Source organism: Ornithodoros turicata, chromosome 6 (assembly GCF_037126465.1).
Source record: "Ornithodoros turicata isolate Travis chromosome 6, ASM3712646v1, whole genome shotgun sequence".
NCBI lineage: Eukaryota > Metazoa > Arthropoda > Arachnida > Ixodida > Argasidae > Ornithodoros > Ornithodoros turicata.
The window spans coordinates 63,304,112-63,319,836 of record NC_088206.1 but is presented as its reverse complement, the minus strand read 5'-3'; the positions used below and the strand labels follow the sequence as shown (position 1 = coordinate 63,319,836).

At 45.2% G+C, this 15,725-nt stretch overlaps 2 protein-coding genes across 7 annotated transcripts; one reads left to right on the top strand and one right to left on the bottom strand.

Annotated features, from left to right (window-relative positions):
* Window positions 1-452: 452 nt before the first annotated feature.
* On the top strand, window positions 453-13,014 carry LOC135396981 (RNA-binding protein Pasilla-like). Of its 5 annotated transcripts, none has more exons than XM_064628253.1 (4): window positions 453-599; window positions 7,413-7,556; window positions 7,674-7,828; window positions 7,889-13,014. In XM_064628253.1, the coding sequence occupies exons 1-4, from the start codon at window positions 479-481 to the stop codon at window positions 9,158-9,160; spliced, it is 1,692 nt and encodes a 563-aa protein (XP_064484323.1). In that variant the 5' UTR covers window positions 453-478; the 3' UTR covers window positions 9,161-13,014. The 5 variants fall into 5 exon arrangements, with proteins under 5 accessions (XP_064484323.1, XP_064484324.1, XP_064484326.1 ...); XM_064628254.1 differs by lacking the exon at window positions 453-599 and adding an exon at window positions 698-1,092; XM_064628256.1 differs by lacking the exon at window positions 453-599 and adding an exon at window positions 1,143-1,834.
* A 698-nt stretch (window positions 13,015-13,712) lies between these two features.
* LOC135398148 (uncharacterized) lies at window positions 13,713-15,284 on the bottom strand. 2 transcript variants are annotated; one of them, XM_064629581.1, is made up of 7 exons: window positions 15,041-15,284; window positions 14,885-14,951; window positions 14,701-14,822; window positions 14,477-14,629; window positions 14,283-14,381; window positions 14,137-14,223; window positions 13,713-14,038 (listed from the first exon to the last, which is right to left on the bottom strand). In XM_064629581.1, exons 1-7 carry the CDS (start codon window positions 15,143-15,145, stop codon window positions 13,760-13,762), a joined length of 912 nt encoding a protein of 303 aa, XP_064485651.1. In that variant the 5' UTR covers window positions 15,146-15,284; the 3' UTR covers window positions 13,713-13,759. The 2 variants fall into 2 exon arrangements, with proteins under 2 accessions (XP_064485651.1, XP_064485652.1); XM_064629582.1 differs by having other exon boundaries at window positions 13,713-13,975.
* Window positions 15,285-15,725: the final 441 nt, after the last annotated feature.

Below are 15,725 nucleotides of genomic sequence, written 5' to 3'. Positions count from 1 at the left end.
GTGAATTGACTAGCACGCCTTAAAAGGAAAAATCAGAAAAATAACACAACAGCAATCTAAAAATTGAAAGTATGGCTGCCTTTATCGGTAAAAACGCGTCTAGGCACGTCCGTCCTATCTTGTGGGCTACAGTGAGGCTGGAAGTGAGCGAATGCAGCAACATATTCACCGAAAACCACCAAACATCACATTCTGAACTTCGTTTACCAATCCACGTGTCCCGCTACAGGAAGTGGTGCTATCCTTGACGTCATATCCTATGTTCTGCTACAGTAGAGGGATTTCATTAATATTATCGCATCGTACTTTTGTATGCTGCCTTACATCGCATGTTGGAATATGCGTAATATTAGCAGGCTATATACATGCTACTAGCGTGCGTAGGTTCCTATATTTTTACAATGCAGAAAAGATGGACCCGGCTTTTGGTGCATTACGTCACGTATGACGTCAGAGCCTGGACGTTTCTGCACTGAAGATGGCGACGGGGTTAGGAGGTGTGAATGGATGTCCCGAGCCAGATATTGGAGATTCTAGGAAGAGGCCTTTGGATTCTGAGCTTGATATTGGGGCAACGAAAAGGTCGCATCACGGTGGAGGTAGCGTATGATTTCTGTTGAGTTTGGTTGCGTGGAAGGCGGTGAAGGGCCCGGTGGCAGGGTGTGACGTGGGGGCACCATATGACATACCGTGTTCAGTAGGGGTCCGTTTTCAGTCAGGCTTCGGCTTGGCATACACTGCAGAGCTTCCAGAGAGTGAAACCCACTAGCTGCAGTGCAGAGCAAGAGCCGTACCCGTCAGAGTCAACGTTTTCCGTCGTATGCGACATTAGTCTTCTTTTTTATCGGAGCAAAATTACCCCACGCCCGCAGTCTCCTGATTTGTGAAGGTTTGTTTTCCCGGATATCAGTCGGGATTTTTTGAGTTCAGCAGCCAATATTCGACGCAGTACTCAATTGGACAGCCTTTACTGAGATTGCCTGCTTTGGAGTTAGGCAATGTGGGACACATCGACGGGCCAGTTGCCTCCCGACTATTTTTCAGCGGAAGGTCGCCCATTTTTGCAGTATACAGCGGATATTCGCATTGGAGGCAAGTGTCGTGCTTGTATTTTGCAATTTTAAGCCCCATTTATCCTCATTCTAACTTGTTCGTTTATTTCCTCACCCCGGCGTAGCGAGTCACGCGTTTTTTACTGTTTTCTTCCGCCTTCATTTTGGTTCTCCGGTATCCTGCTATTCCTCGGCCGACCGGCGCCGTTCCAGCACGTTTTCCCGAAGTATCGCTTCAGAAACACTTCTCCTACGTCCACAAAACAATTTTTGCGATTTTCACCTCAAACTTTACTCGTAGATAGCAGTTTGCCGGATTCTTAGGCCTACGGAAAGTCGTGGTCTACGTTTCCTTTAGCTGCGGTAATGTTTCCAGTGCGGTGACGACCCGAGGGGTGTGGATTGTGGCTGGAACCTTTTTTGCTGGCTCATCAAGGATCGTCAGTGCCCTCGAAATGCTGTGACGACGTTTATCTTTATCATTTTGGTGGCCGCAAAAATGTTGAGTGTCCTTGCGCTTGACCTCCTCGTATACGTCGTGTATGGGAGCCCCTTTAAATTGAAACGGGTATGACGTGTCGGCGTGATCGCCACTTCGGCTCTGTTGTTTATCGCTCCTAGATTTTGACCCATTTGGGCGTGCATCATCTTGCCGGCACCAGTGGGCGAGAAACTGTCGTCTGCATTGCTGCATTGTACGGAAAAAGTCTCCGTAGTGCTACACGCGAGCGGTGTCTGTTTTACACGCCACGCTGCGATGTCTCTTCAGAGCCCTGATGAAAGTATGTGCTTAAAAAGTTCATTTCTCGCGTCTTCCTCTTGTTTGTGACACTCGTATTTTAATGGCATGGATGACGTCATGCGTGAAGCGATAGTTAGGCTAGACAAGTGGCGTGATAAGGCAGCGCGTGGTCATTTTGCATCCCTGCGCAGCAGTCGGGTGGAAATTGTCAGACGTGTCGGAATTGCAGATGATTGCGACTCAGACACTACCTGCCACATACGTTCTTTCGACGAACGCTAGCATAACCGACAAAAGGCTTACACGCGGACCATATGTCCGGTTGCTTTCGTGAGAAAGCAAGACGTATTTGTGTCCCTTCGGCGAGTATCATGCCCATCTTGGACTCGCATAATTAGGCCAACACTTTTTTTTTTTTTTTTAAGGGGGGGGGGGGGGTTAGTGTGTTTTTTTCCATTTCTCTGCATCTGCCAGTTGTGCCTTTGATCTTCAAGGCCCTCTTTTCTCCGCACTTGTGCTGCACAAGTGTTGTCGTTGGACCAGATTTTCTGCATTTCTTGTGCGGTAGCTTTATTGTGATACAATGTGTATGTGCCGGTGCTATGTCAATAGTAATGTTGAGCGTGCTGGAAGCACTTTGTCAAAACCTTTTGGTGCAGCCAGACTTGGACCGGAATACAAATTTGGCTTCGAGGAGGGTTGCATTATATTCTAAGGCGTTCCTTGCCTCCTAGCTTCACCATGGCACATATTGCATCTTCTCTTCAGTCCTTGTAATTCTTCTTCCACACACCATTTTGTTTCACGAGCCTAGACGAAATGTTCCATAGTGTTGCACTGTCATCCAATCTGCCTTTCTGGGCATTTCTGCAGCTGTTGTGAAGCTATTTTTGTAAGGAACCACAAACTTCTCTCTGTAATACTGCTTCCTGCAAGACTTGTCTTGTCCTCGTCATATCTCCTCTGTGCAGTTGCTTCCGTATGCGATACGTCGAATTACAATGACACGTGTGCTCTCTCATTGATTGATGGAAATCCCACTTTAGTACATCCCACTTGTCCGCAATCAAGCCAGGTACATTAGCAAATTCTCTTTCAGCTTGTTAACCAGTCTTCTTTTTTGCCATACCTGTGCTAGCATACGTCTTCCACTGCATACGATGCCTTCTATAGACAGCATGACAGGATCAGTTACAACTTAATAACATAAGGGCATGTTATAACGTAACTTAATTTGTAGACAAAATGGAAATAAACTTCTCCACGTGTGCGGCAACAGGCGTGGTCTTTGGTCAGCACAAGGAAGACTGCTACACCTAATGCCCGTTAAATGCTTCGTAATTTCATCCCTAATTGCAAAATTTACTTCCTCAGTTGAGGAAACAGGGACAACCTAAAAACTTCAGCACAGTATGTCTGTGTTTCCCCTCATTCATGTGGGACTGGTTAACTTTTCTGCCGTTTCATTGTTTCTGCTGCATAATAAAACAGTTCCAAACCAACCTATTCTGTCTCTAGCTCCTCTTTCTGCTATGCAGTGTACTTCCCTACAATGTCTGAAACATCTTTAGGAATACAGCAATAACATAGTGAGGGCATTCTTGCAGGCCTTGGTGAGGTGAACTTAAAGGATGATAGCTATTGCCCCACGGTTGAAAATGCTCTGCATTGGAAGGTTTTGCCTTTCTTCTTTCTCTTTTGGCAAATAGTTGCTCCAAAGTTGGCGTTTTGTCTTTCCTTCGGCTGTAGAAGGTGAGGCCTCTCGCCTTTCCCAAAGGGAACAGCGTTATATTTAGCTTGCTGCTCTTCCGAAGAAATTCATTGCCTTAGCGTTTCTTGTGCAAAACACAAGGGTGCAGACGGAGCACTTCTCCAATTGAAGCGAATAGTGATGGTCAGTCTCACAGGGGTGTGAGAGGTGATACGGACGTACTCGCACAAGTTTGACCCTTTATCGGCAGGGGTGTATCCGCAAAAGGGGTAGCAGTCTCAATATGGCCGCTGTTAGATACCTCAGCGTACGGTTGGGGCACGCTTCCCTGACAGATTGGTTGTGGAGGTGCATCCTAAATGGTTCACGATCCTGTTCACTGCCGGGCCCGTAGACCGTAGTGTTTTATCGTAATGTTAACCTACCAAATTGTGAACAGCTTTAAACTGTTGGCTCAAGTGATATATGCCACAGGCGCTGTATGTGAGCCCCCACCTATTATTCACCACAGCTATTACTTGAGTGTGTTCTATATGTGGGAGTCGTGTATCCCTGTGGTCTGTTTCATTTGGGCCAAGGTAGAGTCACTGGGATGTGAAAATTACGCGTATGTATTATGCAGCAACAGTGACATTTACTTGTATTTGAAGAGCGATGAGGATAAGCGACCGGTTGGGATGACCATTCGTGTTGTCCATCCTTTTGTGCCTGTCCTTGTCTATCCTCAAACCTGAGGAAATGTTACTGTTGAGAAACGTGCATAAGCCTGCTTGCTTCTTCCTTAAAAATGTGTTTTGCTGCAGTGCAACCAGTGACTCTTTCTCTGTGAGGGCTTAGAGCAAATCTAACGTTGGCATGATCTGACGGTAATCTGTGTACCGGAATTGTATGGCGAACTTGTCATTGAAGCGTACCCCTATTTTTCTTGTCTCTCTCTCTCTTTGCAGTACAAAACGATCGAGTGTTTTGATGTGAAGTTGCTCCGGTAGGCCTAGTAGAAAGAACATTGTCCCCAAAACAGCACACGAGGGTGTTTGCGCTTAATGCCACCGCTAGTGTGCTGTGGTCTGGGGGTTGGGTAGAGATGGTGAAGCGAAAGAAAATGACCCCTCAGTAACCGAGGTGTGCACAGCAGCAGGGGCCCTTTAAAAGCCATTAAAGCAATCTACACTATAAGACGGAGTCTCCCCACCCAAACTTTGTGAATGGATGAATTGTCAAGACTGTCGTCAGGTATGAACCCCGTCCTTTATCTTTCTCTCCACTGTTCGCTGCACTCAATCACCCGATATCATCACCTTGTCAGCCACATTATCGTGCTTTGTGGAAACAGCGTCCAGGTTTGGGGAGTTTGGTTCCGATAGCCTCGGTAGAGCCTTCATGTGTAAACCGAAAGCAGCCTCCGTGAAGCTCGCGTAGCACTTCTGCCTGTACTGGTACATCGTTGCATCCTCCCATTCACGCAATCGTTACTTTGTGATTACGGAAAGCTCATCTTGGAAACATTCTTGTGTAGCGTTATCGTATGACAGAGGTTCCATGGTTCATATCATCTTTTCATTTCATGGTTACACTCGCATTATCGTCGTCCCATTCCTGGCCTTCTGTTGCCGTGAGTTAGAAGTGTCGTCCACTTGTACGGTCGCGGGGCTGGGGTGGTCTATATTCAAAAGGTGCCCTTTTTGGAATTACTGTGCACGCGAGTGCAACGTTGTAAAGGGGTCGGATAAATACTGCAGCAGCACGAGATAAGGTTTTAGCGCTCCTCTTGTACGTTTATCAGAAGGACCCTATTGCGCTAGAAAATGGTGCTCATGCCATTAGCTCGAGTTAGGAAGTCTGCCTTCTGGTGTTTGAAAAGTCTTAGGCTAGCCTATACCGCTCCGACATTAGCAACATGAAGGTTCAACTCGTGGGTGAGATTTCAAAATGTGGCCGAGTTTTTTGCCCATCATTTTTTGTCAGCTGCGTGCCAACTTTGCTTAGAAACACTACTCAACCTTTTTTCTTTATGCGCTAGCCAGTCATATTCATTATTCACTACAGACTTTGATGTTCAGATCTGTGCTCATACTGTGTATATGTCTGCGTATAATTTTAGGTGTGCTTGTTTAAAGGGACGGTCTCATAGAGCATGGTACACTACGTAACGCAGGCCACAGAGTTCTGCATTCGATTATGCGGTGCTGCGAGCCAACGTGCCATGTGAACCGATAAGAACTACGTATCTTACAACAATCTGTGCTGGCAACACTGTCCTCCATATCATTCTGAATGCTCACTTCCAACTCATCAAAGGAAGTCTGAGTAACGTACCAGGCTTTTTTTTGTTGTTGTTGGGAGCAAACATTTATCAAAAATCTTTTATCGTCCCTATTTCAAGGAAGGCTAAAACAAAAGCTACGAACTGCTGTTTTACTGAATTTCGAGAATCTTGGAAGACAAAACGTCAGGGCATTTGTGCATGGTCAGGGTGAAGTACATGTAACATTCTATGCTCCCAACATGCAGCACCTGCTGACATGACATTCTCAAGTTCATCAAATTGCTCCATTGTTCTGAAGGCAACTTTCACATCTCTGTATATGTAATACTGTAACACCCTTTAATGGCCTCAATTTTTCGCGACTTGTACACGGGACACATATCCTGGACACTACAATTCTTGGCTCGATTGGTTAGCTTCATGATATATCGAAGATTGTTTGTACCGCGTTTGATAAAACCTGGGCATTGTGCATGCTTGTGCTGCAATGTGGTTTGAAGGCTTACTAAGTAACATATGCGACCAGCTGCGGAAATTTGCAATTTCAGCGTGGCTTTTGAAGTGCCAATTTTTGCGTGCCCTTAAAATTGCAGGTTTTTCCATTTCCAAAATTGTGAGAATCATAGGCTTACGGATATTAAAGGGTTTACAGTATTTGCGTGGAACACATTCTTTGTGAATGAATCAAGCAGACTGTGCAAGGCCGTCCCTTTAAGATTTGTATACAACATTGCTTTCAACCATGGTAGTGATTAGAGTCTTACTCTTTCAGGTTAAATGGTGTTTTCAAATTTGACGGTGGAATGTTTCAGGTTGACATGGGAGGACTAGTTATGCATTTGGGTATTATCCGGTGTAACGAAACAGCTCACTGCTGTACCATACCACACCTACATTGGCTAAGTGCCATCTATGCAGGTGAACAAAAGCAATGACCTATGTGACACATGCCTGGAAGAATGTACGCTCTTTTTTTGGTACATATTCGAATTTGGGACTTTCATTCGTGTGTTGGTGGCAGTCTGTTCTTATTGTGACAGGTGTACATAGGTTGTGTTTACCCTTGGTCCACTCGAGTTGTAAAGTTAGGGGATGATTCGTTAGGTTGGGAAGTTAGTTAAAAACCGGATGGAATTTTACCTGAAAGAGTACGACCCTAACTGTAGTGAATCTGTGAAAAAGTTTGGAAACAGATTTTTGGAAAGTGAGCATCGAATGCGAACTGTGTGATCTATAAGCAGCTTTGCCATTTTTGTTGCTGCTAATGCATTTTTGCGAACAAACTTTCGTATCTTGTTTCTTTTACTCGAGGATTAAAATTCCCTTTGGAGCTTTAAAAACTTTTTTCAGTTTTATTATTCACTGAATTTGGAGGGTGTATTTCAGATTTTGTTTCTTCAAGAAACATGAAGTCTGAAAGCTGACATTTTGCAAATCGGGGTACTGCCCTCATGTACCCTAAACCCCCCATCAGTATACATGTCTTGGTGTCAGCAGGGAAGCATTTTTCTTTTGATCTGGCAATGGAAGGCACTGTAGAAGTAACCAAGTAGAAATCTCTCCTACATGAGCAGTAAAGATGAATTTAGTTGAGAAAGTTCATTGAATAACACATTTGGTTTGTGGGTTTGTGTGTTGCAGGCAATGGGACATACCACTTCAAGATACTGGTGCCTGCAGTGGCTGCAGGTGCCATCATTGGCAAAGGCGGCGAAACAATTGCACTTCTTCAGAAAGAAGCAGGAGCCAGGGTGAAAATGTCCAAGTCCAATGACTTTTACCCAGGTGATGTATCGCGATAATCACTGCATTTCCGAAGCCCACAAAATGTGTGACGGACGCAGTCTCTTTGTCGAGGAAATGTGTGCACTGAATCTCATCTTCCTGCTTTTTTACTTCCAGGAACGACTGAGCGAGTCTGTCTTATCACAGGAAGCGTAGAAGGTGTACTACGAATTCACGAGTTTATTATGGAGAAAATCAAGGAGAAACCTGACCCCAATGCAAAGATTGCCATCGATTTTGACCACAAACAACCCGCTGAACGTGAGAAGCAGGTGGGTGCTAGCGCTGTGCGGCAAACCCAGCTTTCGCTGACACGTTGCCCTTTGCTGCAGGTGAAGATCCTAGTTCCTAACAGCACAGCTGGAATGATCATTGGCAAAGGGGGTAGCTACATCAAGCAGATCAAAGAAGAAAGCGGCGCTTACGTGCAAATTTCGCAGAAGTCAAAGGACCACGCTCTGGCTGAACGTTGCATCACTGTGATTGGTGAATTGGACAACAACAAGAAGGCCTGCCAGCTGATTCTGGCCAAGATTGTGGAGGACCCACAGAGCGGCAGCTGCCTGCACGTGAGCTATGCTGAAGTGACTGGCCCCGTGGCCAACTTCAACCCCACTGGCTCTCCCTATGCCAATCCATCGAGCGTGCACTCGACGGCTAATAACAGCAACGCGAGCTACAGTTCTAATGGAAGCCTAAACAGCCTCAGCCCGACTGCCTCTGGCAACTATGGCAGCCCCCCGCAGGGGGCGGTGGCTCAATTCACTGGAATGCCCCCGAACATGAGTGGTAGTGTGGCACAGCTGCTGGAAAACATCAAGGCGATGCTACGGTCCAACGGCTACACAGAGCAGGCCACTGCAGATATTGCGTCTGCCATGGGGACTCTGGCAAGTTACGGCGTCCTCGGGTCGAACCTCGGAGCACTGCTGGCCGGAGTGAACGGGGCACTGCTGGCTCCTCCAAGTGGTGGACAGCTGCAGATGGGAGGAGGGAACCAGCAGGCGGCTTACCCGGCCTCGCCAATGGATGCCACTCCTTCGATGGTGACCGGAGGGTCGGGCATCTTCGGCCCGGTCGGCAGCGTCGGGGGCGGTCAACCCAGCACTTTTGGCTCCCCCACTGTGCGCGGGGACCGCTACCACCCGGACGCGGTGTTCGACCCATTCCGTCGCAACTCGCCCGCCCTGGGGTCTCCTGGCGCCGGTGGGGGCAGCACTCTTCCGATAAACAACAATTCCTTCGGGCTGGGCACGGGTCTTGGCGGCGTGCCTCCCCAGATGTGCAAGACCCCTCCGCCGAGCGGCCCCGAGAAAGCGGCCGTGCCTTCGGACTCCATCAAGAGGGACTTGGAAGTGGGAGAGAACATCGTAGGGGCCATCCTGGGCCCCGGAGGGAAATCGCTCGTCGAGATCCAGCGCTTCAGTGGTGCTGCCATCCAGATTTCAAAGAAGGGCATCTTTGCCCCTGGGACACGCAATCGTATTGTGAGCATCACGGGGTCGCCCAATGCGGTGTCGACTGCGCAGTATCTGATCGAGCAGCAGATAGCGGAGGAAGAGGCCAAACGTGCCCAGCAGAATGCCATGGGGGTGCTACGTTAGCTCCTTAAGTGTTTACTTTGTGTCGTCATTGTTGATGCAGCTAATGGTTGTTGCCGATTAATCCCCGTTTTTGAGCAAAGACTGGGGGTGTGCACCTTGTTTTTTGAGAGCCTCGTTAAGAGCACGGCAGTTTGTTTTCGTGCTTGCCCTTTCCCCCTGCCCCAGTGATTTTGAACGGATGTTGCAACATAGTGTTATCGTACTGTAATAATATAACATTCTATACATATGTATATACACGATATACCTCTGTGTGTGTATATAGAGAGGAAGGTTGCTTCCACATCTTTTTTTCTTTTTTTATATTTTTGTCGAGGGAAAGGACAAGGTACGAGCACTGCTCTTGTGCTTGCAAGGACTGTTGTCGGGAAAAAACAAACTTTTGATACGAATAGGTTGCAACCATGAGAGCACTCGAGAACGTGCACGACCATCTATCAATGCATTTCGAGAGTCGCAACTAGGATGATACAAACGTGTTTTTGTTCTCGCGCTACCATCCGGTGTTTGTCACGCCTGCATTTCCATACAAAGCACCTTCGCCAACTTTTCTCTCGTCCCCGGATGTCTCGTAGTGAGAGACATCATTAGGGCAGTGCTCACTTCACTTTGTCTCTTACCCTGGACAAACTGTGGGGCGTCACATCATCTTTCCTGCGAGGAACTGCAACATATGTTCAACATCGTGTGTCTCCATTCTACGTTTTTTGTGGGAGGAGTAGCTATCCCAGAAAAACGCGTGGATCAGAATCTTTTACATATCTCGATCATGTCGCTGCTTCAGTTATTCTGCACGTGTTGGTGACTTTTCTACCACGTAGTTAGCTCTTTCATGTTGATTGCTTTCTTTCCAGTAGTTCTTTGAGTTACACAATCCCCTTGTTGCATATCTCACGCTTTTTTTTTTTTAAATCTAAGCATGCACATACAGACATATAACACGTATGATGCGTTCTCTTCCATCTGCGTCATGTTTGGAAGATCTCAGACTGTCATTCTTTTAATAAAACTGGTATGCCGCAGCTGGTTTATGGAAGAGCGAGGGAGTAACACTCGCTGGGGGTCTAGGATAGTGGGCCTCTCTTCATCGCAGCGCTTGGTTCGGAATCATTATTGCATATTTATTACTCTAGCCTGTTCCAAGCACAAATCTATGCAACATAGCATTTCATATTGATTTCAGTAACACCCTCAGTTAAATGTTTCATTAAAGTGCGGCCTGAAGGGGCTGAAAATAACGGACCGTGACAAATTGGTTACGCTGTTTCTTTCATTACTGGATGAATAAGACTACAGCTCCGTCACACAGCAGTGGAAGGAGGGGTTAGCATGTTTGTCCGCTTCCCGGAGCAGTTAGTGTGCTGAAAATTTCGCCAAGGATCTCTCGCAAGCCCCCAGAGAATGAATTTACATCTTGACCGATTTGCAAAACTACTGTGGCCACATTTTTGCCCTTGTCTTCCTTCAAATGCTTGAATATCATGATGCAGGTGTACTCGCTAGGTGTATCAAAGAAACTTCTTTGTCTACAACAGAAACCTTTTTTTTTTTCGTTACTGCTGACAGTGTTTTTTTGTGTTGCATAACATCTATTTATTTGATACTGTTTATTCTTTATCTGTTGTGTGATACTGTCTGCCTCGGTGCAGCCTGTTCCTGGACACTGGATGTGCGATTTTGCATTCTTGGAGCTGCACTTAGGAGCGCGTGTGGCAGCCTCTGCTGCTACCTGTATCCGCATGCTCTGCGATTATAATGTAACTCTTTCTAGGGAAAGAACACATCGTGCGACGTGGTTGAATTAGTTACAGGAGTTTAGTACAGCCTTTTTTTCTCTACTTTTCTGTTTGGAGGGACTCTTACACGTGTGTATATATAATAACTAGTGTGTAATTGAAAGCGAGGTGCTTGCAAGAGTGAATTTTTTTAGGGCCTATTGATTGTTGCACACTGCTGTGGCATAACGTTTGTAGGAATATTCTAATTGACATATTGGGTGAGAGGGTCATGTATGGCTTTTTTTGTGATGTATATCTTGCCTGTTGACGTTGTGCCAGGTCTGAGCTTTTTGGAAACCAATTTGGAAGTGCAATCGTTTGCATTTGCTGCATGTGGTACTTAAGGAACAAGTCTTGCGTGGATTCAGCGCGTTTCTCCTCTTGCGTGTCGCTCGCCAGTGTAACTGTTTTACCGCAAATGCACACGACCTGACGCTCATTTCAAGTCGTATTTATTGAAGCATTGAATCACTGCATCTGGGCGACAAATGTGTGGGTACTTTAGGGGGGGAGGGGGGGTTGTCACGAGTAATAGTACTTGCTGGGTATCAAGCCGTGCAACATAGTCAGGTCTCTCGCTTGTGCCGATATCCTGTGATCTTTTCTCCCCTGTGGTGAAGGCAGAGACATTCCAGCTGTATTCGAGTTTCGTGAACAAGTCTCAGAACCGTTATGATCACTGTGAGCACTTTTTATTTTATCTAGTCTCAGATAGTCTCAACATACGTACTATTACTGCTACTCAGATTGCAAACCATTGCCATGAACTATTCTTCCACGCATACTTTCACTACGGATAGTCTCATAAACTTCGCTGCTCTAGATTTTTTTTGTCAGCCTTCAATAAAAAAAAGCAAATCGACGGCTAGAAGTTGGCAAAGTTTCAGCAGAGGTGATTGCACAGTGTTGCTTCATTATTTCTAGTTTTTTTTTTTTTTTCGCATTGAGTAATATCATTTTTGTGCACGTGTGAGAGATCTGGTGTCTTGTATATTTTCTCCAATTGCCTCAAAGCCGTGTTAGACACTGCGTGCGTGCGTGTGTGTGTGTATGCATTTCACATTATAGGTAGGTAGGATAGTATAGTGTTATTAAGGATGGTACAACCCAACATTCAGTTGCTTCAGAAAAGTGAGAAAAAAAGTTGACACTTCTTTTTTATGCCCACTTAGTTGCTTTCCGTGCCTTTTCGAAAGCATGCCATTGAGATACGAAGCTTTGATGCCTAGCGGGTTCAGTTAATTTTTAGATACTATTGTTGTGTAACTGTTGTACCACTGCTGGAAAACTTAATAAAAATGCATCAACGTTGAAAGTGGGAAGCACTTTTTGCTATTGTGTGTGCTGCGTGTTTTTCGGTAACTCTCTTTACCATACTCACTGTATAGTGATTCCGTCGTGGTGCCGGGAGTGTGTGCACATAAATGTGTGATGGTAAAGTTAAAATTATATTTTGCGTCAACCCAAAACAAAGCTATTGCACTTGTTATCCTGTCTCTGTGCGTTGATTTTGGTGTCAAGGTTCCCATACAAAGATCAAATATACTTGCATGCCTTGTAATGCCTACAAGGCACTGTAAGTAATCCCAAACACAAAGATTATGCACTTTGATAGAGTAACTCCTAATACACGTACTTTCATCTCTTGCATCTTTCATACAAGATGGCGAGAGTGCTGTAGGTCTCCGACACTGAGGTGTATACCTGAGTAGCACACAGATATGTGATACCAAAGTACCAAACATGTATTTGAAGGTACAAAGCATTTGATTCACACATTGTGGTTACATATATCACGTTCTTGAATGGTGGACAGGGGCTGTGTGAATTCTGCATGTGCGATAGTGAATGTTTGAGCATCTTTCAGGTGTCTGTTAGTGTGCGTAAATTGTTGCACAAATTCATTTGCCAGGTGAGAAAGACATCCTCTCACCCACGTGCTTATTTTCTGCTTTGGGCAAGGACGACCTTACGTGCTGTTGCACAATGCAGCGCTGTGACTGTACAGATGTTTTCCTCATAATGTGACTGATGTGTTTTCACAATTATTGCAAATAAAACTAGATAAAATTACAATGTCTCCTATTCTACTGCAACTTCGTGCTTACTACCTAGGGGGGTTCTGTACATTGAATGCACTGCTTACTATATTGTACTATAGGATCTCGGAAAGAAAGGTATCAGAAAGAAAGCGATATTATGTTCCATATGGGAAGTCGTCGGATGATTGTTATGGGAAATGTTGAATGCTAATTGTGCTCTGGTAAATGATGCACATACCTCCGCACTGAGCTTATTACCACATGTAACGTGCATTGTACACCACATGCTGTGGTACTTTTACTCTTCCTTCTTTGTTTTCTTTTTCTTGCAGGCATAAATTGGCACACAACTAAGAGAGAAATTCTGTGCGATACTGGGGAGTGACGCAAGTTCGAATCCCCGCATCGGCTATGCTGTTTGGGGGCTTTCCCCGAGTTTTCTGCAGACTTTACAGATGTATGTCTGCACAGTTGCCCCTGAAGTCTGCCCAGGATGCACACTAAACCCCCTCTCCGTCTGTACACATCTGTACGGAGCTCATAGCCAAAGCTGCTTCGCAATACTAACACAGATTATTTTTTTTAATTCTGTGTGATAGGGCACGTAAACATTCAAAGTGAAAATAAATATTTCTGTCCAGCTTATTATAGGTTTGCAGATGATTCTGTATGTATCATTTGCTCCTGTTGACTTTTTTTTTCACGTCATTTCAATAAAAAACGATGCACACATAAAATAAGCAAACTTTTAATGCCAGCTAGTTTATTTGTCAAAAGTGTTAAAAAATTGATGGCATAAAAGTTGCCACCTCACACGAAAAGCCAAGTTGTGTCAGTGCCTCCCTTGATTCGTGTCGTAGCCTCTCCAATTCTGCGTCTATGGAACCAAGCTGTTTCTTCAAACTACCGGTGACTTTCTGTATTGTAGTATCCGAACCTGGCGAATGTGATGCTCGTGGCAATCGCACATGGAGATCGGGACCCGAAAGCAGGTGCTGTACAAGGGACAAAAATTCTGTGAACTCGTCTGGAAGTTCCGCTTTTGTGCAGAGAGACTCCTGTAAAAAAAAAAATTGTAATGGGACAAATTAATAGCTCCCTACAAAAGTATGTTGCACAACACGATCTACGAGATATTCCTTTCAAGCAGTCGTACCATCCAGGTCCAAAATGTTGATTCCCCCTCCTTCCATTTTAAGTAGCTCGATATCACCAGATGACCATGTTGAATTCTGCAAAGAAACTACAGTTTTCCATAGTTAAGAGGAGGATGCAATGAGAGTAGAACCCTCTGCAACATACTTTTTCAACATCTTCCACACACGTAAGGTTGTCTATCTGTGACATTGTCAAGTGGTCCGCATCAGCAGATATGCAGAGTCCTTGTGTTCGCTGGTGTACCTGTAATTTTTTTTTCATAACAGTCACCTTACTCTAATTAACGGAGGGGGCACTAATATCTTACTTTGTACGTATAGGATAACCGGTTCTGTTACCTGATGCAGCAGATGAGCTTGATGAAGCTCTTCCACTGCTAGGCTCTTCAACATCAGTCGAAGCCTACCAACAATCCATGAAAGTTTGTCGCAAACAGCTTTCACGTCACCAAGGGGCATACATTCAGATTCTGGCCCAGCCAAAGAGGCTCTCTGCAACAAAGGCGCAGTTTCAGCTGCATTACTTCAACCTGATGAGTCAACTAATGTTACTAATTTCTTACTTTGTGTTGCTCTACATTTGAAAGAGCACATTCCAGCAGCAGTTCGGTGAGATTGTACCTCGCGATTGCCCACCCCAGTACCAAGATGGCTACGCAGTTGGACGAAAACTTGAAATCTTTTGCTGTGAGGAAATTAATCACAATCAAGCACTTTTTGTGGAAAATCAACAAATGACAGACTTACGTGAAAAACCCCGGCTAGTGAGAAGAAATGACACACTCTGGTTCACAACATTGCTCAACGATATATCCTGTAATTGTAATGCTACGAAAGTTAGGGAAGTATCCTTAGAGCGAAGAAACCTTCAATATAAGTGCGATTACTGTATGTATTACTGACGCATGGGCCGACAGATGCTTGAACGTTCACGCTCTGAGGAACTTGTGGGAAGCCGTTCAGGGCCATAAACTCGAACAACGACGATAATGAACCTCCATCCGGCATGTTTCATTGTGCATAGTGATACAGAGTCATCAGGGCACAGCAAGAAGAGACGTTCTCAACTTCAGCAGGGGAGAACAGAAGACAAACCACACCGTGCCTATACGTGACCGGCCGTGGCTCATACCGAAACAAAAACACGCCGGCAGTGTCATCTGGTGGTTCTATAACGCAAAACTTCGACACTGCATTAACCCTTCGTGAAATGTTTGTGAATTGTTCTCACTTGAAAAAATAAACGGTATAGAACTTCGGTTAGTGGCATTACTAGTTTACTTCCAGCCCTTCCAACCCCCAACAGCAGACGATTATGTCTGTGTCGTCTGCTCCACCTAAAAAGCCGATAGAATCCAGTTTGTTTTCACTGTTCTAGTGATGTTCTAGCACCTCAGAAATGCGCTGAGTAGAAATATTACTGATTCTTATTATTAAGAGCAATCGTGACGATAGCACTATTACTGTTTTGCAATAAAGTATCGAAAGACCGCTATAGTTTGCAGTTCCATTATTACTTACGCCATATTTAAAGGCACACCTTTGCGCGCCACCTATGATTATCTCACTACGCAGATCTTGCATCGAA

Excerpts from the sequence above, each read along its gene's own strand:
- LOC135398148 (XM_064629581.1), bottom strand. The coding sequence starts at position 15,145 with ATGCCGGATGGAGGTTCATTATCGTCGTTGTTCGAGTTTATGGCCCTG. Across the intron at positions 14,630-14,700 it reads CAAATGTAGAGCAACACAAA|AGAGCCTCTTTGGCTGGGCC; the intron begins GTAAGAAATTAG and ends CCTTTGTTGCAG. Across the intron at positions 14,039-14,136 it reads CAACATTTTGGACCTGGATG|GAGTCTCTCTGCACAAAAGC; the intron begins GTACGACTGCTT and ends TTTTTTTTACAG.
- LOC135396981 (XM_064628253.1), top strand. The coding sequence starts at position 479 with ATGGCGACGGGGTTAGGAGGTGTGAATGGATGTCCCGAGCCAGATATT. Across the intron at positions 7,557-7,673 it reads GTCCAATGACTTTTACCCAG|GAACGACTGAGCGAGTCTGT; the intron begins GTGATGTATCGC and ends TTTTACTTCCAG. Across the intron at positions 7,829-7,888 it reads CCGCTGAACGTGAGAAGCAG|GTGAAGATCCTAGTTCCTAA; the intron begins GTGGGTGCTAGC and ends CCTTTGCTGCAG.